The 7,790-nt window shown below is 47.5% G+C and overlaps 1 protein-coding gene across 1 annotated transcript; it reads left to right on the forward strand.

The window, feature by feature from the left end:
- Nucleotides 1-2,673: 2,673 nt before the first annotated feature.
- LOC120849493 lies at nt 2,674-5,724 on the forward strand (the record flags this gene model as incomplete). The annotated part of the gene is made up of 3 exons (XM_042291217.1): nt 2,674-2,683; nt 2,786-2,942; nt 5,139-5,724. Coding segments are annotated over exons 1-3 (753 nt in total), but the record flags the coding sequence as incomplete, so codon positions are not given.
- Between the last annotated feature and the right edge of the window lie 2,066 nt (nt 5,725-7,790).

Genomic DNA, 7,790 nt, shown 5'->3' on the forward strand with positions numbered 1-7,790 from the left:
GAAAAAAAAGAAAAAGAAAGTCTCGGTGTTACTCGCTGGGTCAGGTTCATTAAGCGGGGGTCATTAGCAACGCGCTCAAACTTCCAAGAGCCGAGCTGGTCGGGACGCAAACAAATAAAATACTCACTGTATTTTTTTTTTCTACCCGCGAAAATCATGTGCTCGAGTGAATTAAAAAAAAAATAGATTGATATGAGCAGGTTATTTTGCAGGGTCATTTACTTTTTTTTTTATTATGATTCTGAGTTGATTTAATGAGTGATCTTTGTTTCGTCCCCTCTCATTAGAATGGCCTTGTAAAGTTCTGGAATGGCCGCTTCCTCCGGGGTATTCAAAGGGAAGCTGAAAGAGAGGAGGATAGCGGAGCGTGTCTTGCCGTCAGAACGTCGAGCTCTGATAGGAAGAATTAGAGGGTAGACGCAAAGGCTAGCTGCTTGAAGCCGAGCCATCCCATGATGCAAAAAGAACAAGCGCCCGTGGGCTCGCGCACAATGAGCGCTAACTAACGTTACTAGAATACTCAGTTGGGAAACTTCCATAGGAGCATGCTTCGAAAAAGGTGGCTCCGATGCGTACTCGAGAACCGAACTAACGGCGATCGCAACGCCGCCATTTCTTCCGCAGCGGCCACCCCGGGAACTGCACTGCTGCATGCACTGGTTCAGGTCGAGTCGCGGAAAAGCCGGTGGTGCCATCTCGCAGTGCCATCTCGCACTAGCTTTAGAAAGCAACCTTCATGTTTTGAGAAAGAAGAAGACGACGAAGCTTGCTCTTAGTCGGCGCCTGGACATTGCGTTCGTATTTCTGGCAGTTTTTGCTGTTTTGCAACTTACCCCGCGGCAAAAGAACACTCTCACTGTCTCCTGCAATATCACCAACACCTCGACTGCAGGAAATATCCTCGATAAACCGAAGGGTTTCCACCCGATGGTGCTCTGGACGGCACCGATCCGGTAGGCCTGATGGAATCCGATGATGCCACCTCGAAACCAATACTCGCCCCTGCTCGATTCGACATGACCTCTGTAACGCACACCACGCAAAACTTGCAGCCCAACATTTTGACGACTACTATGAAGTATTTACCACCTGAGGAATACGACACTGACACAGAAATTGAGAGCTTCTCTGAAAAAGAAAAAACTGACGACCAAAACGATGTCGAAGATATGGAAGAATTGTATGCTTCTACCAATGAAGAGTCGCAAGGTCCCGACAACCAGTACAAGACGGTTGAATCACGCAAACGACGCAGGGAGAGTACGGACTCAGAATCAAGTTCTCCCAAACCAGCAATCAACTGCCAGGCTCTTGGGCTCACCGTCATATTTACACCAGACGACCAAAACACCAACATCAAAAGCTTCAACCCTATCAAGCTTTCGGACTGCTTGGAAGCCAACTGTCCTGATGGAATTTACAGCATTCGACCTAACTCAAGGCTGAATGTGATTGCTGTAGACACTCGCAATTTAGATACAACAAGCACTTTACTGCGTATCAAGTCCCTTTGTGGGGTTCCGGTGAGTGCATACGAGCCCCGCTCTAAGAACATGGCAATGGGTGTCATCCATGGAGTACCGGTAGATATCAACGACAGCCAACTAACTGAGGCACTACTCTCAAACACATCAATCGTTCGCATCCGAAGACTGGGAAAATCACAATCTGTTGCATTAACATTTGCATGCCCAACTCTACCCGATGCGGTATGTGTAGGCTATGTGCGCCACAAAGTATATTTATACGTGGAAAAACCAACACAATGCCGTACTTGCGGTCGCCTCGGACACGTAGCTGCATCATGTGCATCTTCGTCTATGTGCACAAAATGCGGAAAAACGCACGACTCCACATCCTGTCCAGATGGACCGCCCAAATGTGTCAATTGCGGACGTGACCATCCCTCTACTTCTAGAAGCTGTCCAAGATGGCAAGAAGAAAGGGATGTCTTTCGTTACCGGGTTCTTCACGGAAGTGACTATCCAACAGCGAAGGCAGCAGTAAAAGCTGATGCCTCTGAACACAATACCGATAACACATCCGGTCCCGGACACGGTCAAAAGTCAGCAGGAAGCAAGCCAGTGAGTAACAAGCCACATAAACAACCAATTTAGGAGCCGCCCCCAGCATCGCAACCTTCCCAAAGAAAGGAAAACAAAAAGCCACACGATAAACCAGGAAGAAGTACACAACTTAATACAGACGACCTCGAGTCCTTTCCGCATCTCCCAAACACAGTACCTAGGACACAAGAAGACCTCGCTCACAATCAACCTTCTACATGGAAGGTTGTAAGTAACATTGCCACCAACCTTGTCAAGAGTGCCTGCACTCCACAACCGAATGCTGCAGCTGAACCACCACCACCTGCGCTGGGCATCGGAAGCATCTTTTGTGCTGCGATCAAGGCCTTACGTGGACTGCTTCAACACGTGTCTTCACCCATTGCCATCTACATTGTCCAACTCATTGACACATTTACTCCGCTCCTGCAACAATGGTTGAGTTAACTCAACTGTTACTACTTAATTACCATTTATTATAATTATGACAGCACTCACTATGGATGACAGATACAACAATGCGACTATATTCCAGTGGAACGCGAGAGGCCTAAGGGGGCGTCTATCTGATCTCAGGCAATTTTCACAGAAGCATCAATTTCCTGTCATGGCCATATGTGAGTCAAGGCTTCCAAACAATTTTCGTTTTTCTGGGTATGAATATCTTTCTTCAACCCGGACTACAGGACCAAGTAGAGTCATCCTTCTCCTGCGCACAGACCTCAGTTACGTGCATCACGCTATTCCACCACATCAAGATAATGAGTACATAGTGGCTACAGTCACTGACGGCAAGGGCAACTTCACCATCATAGCTGGGTACATCCCACCGAAAGCTAAATTTGACGAAGGTTACCTCACTGACATTCTCAGCAAGTACCCGTTGCCATTTGTCTTAACAGGTGATTTTAACGCCCATAATTCTGTATGGGGCAGCACGCACACCAACCCTCGAGGTAGGAGATTGGCCAATATTGCTGCCTGTCACAATCTCTGCCTAATGAATGACGGTAGTCCTACGTATATACAGAATCTTAAAAGTAGCAGCTGCCTAGACCTTACATTCGTTTCGCCATCGCTAGCATCTCAAGCAACATGGTTTGCCGACATTGAATCAAGAGGTAGTGATCACGTGCCCACCTATACGAGGCTTGGGAATTTTAAAAATATGAAAACTCATCATGAGATTAGTCATATCAATTGGGCAAACTTTCAAGAAAAAATGACCGAGGAATGCAACCAAGAGATGGACTTACCATCATTCACAGAAGCCATCACTCGTTCATTAAACCAATCAAGAGAGCAAACAACCTTACCGATTAACCAAACTACATTCAATGCCGAATATGAGCGACTTCGGGCTATTCGCCCGCGTGCTGAGAGGCGAGTTAGAAAGCATAAAAGGCCCGAGGATTTACGTGAGTTCCGACGAGTAACTAAAAAAATCAAACGTCATTTGAACAAACTTGCAAAACGTCGCTGGCGGAAAATGTGCTCAGAACTTGATCCAAGGAAACGTACTACGAGAATATGGCAAATATCAAGAGGTCTTCGAGCAACACCGCAACAACGCTATCCGTTTCGGGCACTAGCTCTATCGATGCAGTGTTCAGATATAGAGGCCGCGAATCAGTTCTGTATACGAATTACGCAGGCGCAGTCTACACACACAAGCACACCGAAAACGCCACGGCCGACACCACCGTCAACTCTGTCATGCATGGACGTTGATTTCTCTCTGAACGAACCCGAATCTGCTCTTGCATCATGTAGGCAGTCAAGCTCACCTGGACCAGATGGTGTTACCTACTCGGCAATTGCACGACTCGGACCAAGTACAATCAAATGCCTTCTTCGACTCTTCAACCAATCCTGGAACGAAGGCGAGGTACCTACATCATGGAAAGTCTCTCAAGTTATACCGTTACTAAAGCCAGGTAAATCACCCCTTACCATCACTTCCTATCGACCCATTGCGCTTTCAAGTTGCATAGGCAAACTCATGGAACGAATGATCTTGGCGCGATTGGAATGGCATTTCGAACATCATGGTCTATATTCAAATGAATCGTCAGGCTTTCGACGCGGCCGGTCTTCAATAGACGGGGTGATTGATTTAATTACATCGGTTGAACACGAAAAATCTCAACGACGAATGATCACAGCCGTATTCTTGGACATCGAGAGTGCCTTTGACTCTGTGACGCATGATGCTATACTTGACGCACTAGAAGAACTAGAAATAGGAGGGCGACTCTACAAGTGGATCTCCAGTTACTTAACTAACAGGGCAATTTTTGTTGCTACGGCACGAGAAAAAACTACCCTTTATAATGTCACAATGGGTGTCCCACAAGGTGGCGTACTAAGTCCGACATTATTCATGATATGCCTTAATGCTCTCAGAGTGGAACTTCCAGAAACAGTTCGATCATCGGTATATGCAGATGATATCTGCATATGGGCCTCCGGAGTTACCAGAGTACAGGTTAGAGCTCGTCTTCAAAAAACATTAGGCACGATTGATAGATATCTTCTTCATCGCGGATTGACCATCTCTCCATCGAAATCAGCCGCCATAGCTTTTACTAGACGTTGCATGGATAAATACCCCCTCAAGGTATCCGGCCAAGCCATTCCGTATGTAAAACACCACATATTTTTAGGCATATCGATCGATCGAGGACTGACATGGACGCCTCACATTATGCACCTTAGAAAAAAATTGACCAGCTTTATACACCTCATACGTTTTGTATGTGGCACAACTTGGGGTGCGAAAGTAACATCAGTACTGCGTCTTTACAAAGCTCTATTTGAGGGTCTATTGAGGTACAGCCTGCCAGTCCTTCATGGGATGTGCGCCACGAATTTGAAGCGACTGCAAAGTGTACAGGGCTCTGCTCTTCGTGCTTGCTTGGGTGTTCCGCACTCAACGTCGACTTTAGGTGCTATAGCAGAAGCTGGGTGCCTATCCATTGAAGCACTTCGTGCAAAAGAAACACTACGTGTACACTTACGCCACCTAACAAGGCATGAATCCCACCACCTTGCCCGGATACAATCATCCAGGAAAGATTCAAGCTATGCTAAATTCTTGATACAGCAGGAGCCAAGTATACCAAAGCAATTTGAAACACCAAAGTTGGCGGATGTTCCACCTTGGACACTAACATGCCCTACAATATCACTCAATATAGATGGCATACACAAAAAAGCGTCAACTGCACAAACTGTATTAAAGCAACTGACCCTCTCATTAATCAATATCAACCATCGGTTCAGAACTCACATTTACACTGACGGGTCAACAACTCATCAGAGCTCAGCTGCCGGAGTAGTTATACCCATGGAACAAGTCGTGCTTAAATTCAGACTAGACCACCGCACCTCATCAACTGTCTCGGAGCTGGTGGCCATTAGGGAAAGCTTGAAATATATAATACGCACCGAACCACGAGCATGGTCCGTTTTCACTGACTCAAAAGCTGCACTCCAGAGCGTGCAGCACTATCTACGACGTGGAGCAAATGAACAGCTGACATTCACCGTAGTCAGCCTCTGCCAACAGGCCCAACGGGCTGGCCACCAGATTCACTTTCAATGGATCCCGAGCCATTGTGGCGTCCCTGGCAATGAGGCCGCTGACCAAGCAGCAAAGAGCGGTCACGACAACATATCTAGCATTTCTGTTCCATACTCAAAAACTGACGCTGGTGCAACGGTTTTCTGGGTCGGAAAAAAGATAGGTGCGGCCCTCTGGGCAAGCCCTTCTCACCACTATCCACGACTTTATAATATAGATCCTGAACTTAAGTTCAGACCGCCCAGAAACCTTACAAGAAAAACTGAATCAGAACTTCACCGAATCAGGCTGGGCGTGGCATTTACATATAAATATCTCCACTGTATTGGGAAAAAACCTTCTGCAAACTGCTTGATATGTGAAGAAGTGGAGTCACTGGAACACCTGTTATGCACTTGCTCAATTTATGACGTGGAAAGGGAGGTGCTTACTGAAGAACTTTCCCAGCTGGACTCCCGGCCGTTCTCTCTCCAGAAGATCTTAGGAGCGTGGGAGAGCCCAGAAAAGCTGGCTGATGCGACCAAATACCTACTACGTTTCTTACGTGATACCCAACTTATTTGCCGTCTTTAAGGAGCAGATATAGAGCTCCACGTTATTTTGATGTGTTTTTATTAATTTCCTCCTCTTGCCCTTCTTTGGCATCCCCTATTCCCCCTCCCCAGCACAGAGAAACTGGTTAATGCAAACTGCATGGAGCGACCTCTCTGTCTTTCTAAATAAACCTCTTCTTCTTCTTCTTCTTCATGTTTTGACTCGTCGTAAAGGGTGGCGCTGGTATCGTATTTAGTTTGGTCACGGTGGACGCCAGCGGTCCAGGATTCAAGGGCGAGTTTCCCAGCTGAGTGTTTTAGCAACGTTGACGCTAACCAAGGCTGAGCACGCGCAATGGCCATCTCTGAATAGACCGATCTTACCAAGCGTTCCACGCATGCGTGACGCCGCCATAACTGTAGTTCGTAGGAGGCAGATGCCAGTTCACGAGACAGCTCATGCCAATCGTGCTGTGCTCGCGCAGACCTCCAGCAGGGTTGTTGCGCGTGCAGAAAGACTACAGCTCCCACAATGCATGTCGGCAGCGGTGGCGTACTCAAACCAGCTGTGAGATCGGTCTATTGCCACAGAAAGCTGTCACCTGCTACACTTCTGTCAAAAAAAAAACAAAAAAAAACGCTGCAGAACCCAGGGATCCTGGGTTCGAGCCCCACCCCTGCCCGTTTCGATCTGGATGAGCATCGTACCGGCGTGCGATCGTGTATCACTACTGCGTGGTGCACGTTAAAGACCCCAGGCTAGCGGCTGTACCGCACTGGCTAAATTTCTCATCTACAGCTGGGAGACTCGTCGCCCCTGTGAGGCAGATCATGTTCTAGGCAGTATAAACACACACACAACCCAATTTTTTTTTTCTGTCAAAAATCACCGGTTCGAAACGTTTTGGCAGTGAAAACGCGTCAACGTGAAAACGCCACCAGCGCCGGCTCGAGCCTCTCACTTAGAAGCTTGCAACGTGTGCTCGCGAGCACGTGGAAAGCGAGAATATTTTTCTTACAAAGTTTTCGGAATTATAAATTTAGGAAACGGTGAATTGTATACGAGGCACCGTCTGACCACGCAATAACTGGTGGCACTGCACGCATGGACGCATGGAGAGAACTTGTGTAGGGGAGGCGCTTGCCAAATGCCCATAATTTGAGCGTGAAATGGGCGGAAAGGCGCCGCATACCCGGGCCCCTCCAAACGCTCTGCAGTCCCAGCAGAAGCATCGCGCATTCTGCATTCAGCGAATATGCTGCGAGCAACCAACAAATTTCGCCCGGCGGCACGTTCGCTTGGCGCAACAGCAACTGCCGAGACATCATTTATTTTCCCTCTCTCCCTTTCTCCCTCGTCACTTGTTCGCAGTATGTTCTCCCCATAGAGTCCAGCCTTGAGGGGTCCTGGTAAAACGTTTAACCCTGCATGAGCGGGTATTTTCATTATCCTGGCTGATAAAAAAAAGTAAGGTGCTATACTCCATTTCACCTTACGATGCATTACGATGGACTCTACAAGCTACCCGAGCCAATTTAAAGTTCATAGCTTGTCACGTGATTTCGCACTCCCCGCGTTGCTCGGCTCAACCGGGAGGAAACTTG

The sequence above is a fragment of the Ixodes scapularis genome, unplaced genomic scaffold (assembly GCF_016920785.2).
Source record: "Ixodes scapularis isolate PalLabHiFi unplaced genomic scaffold, ASM1692078v2 PGA_scaffold2__306_contigs__length_199485367, whole genome shotgun sequence".
Lineage (NCBI taxonomy): Eukaryota > Metazoa > Arthropoda > Arachnida > Ixodida > Ixodidae > Ixodes > Ixodes scapularis.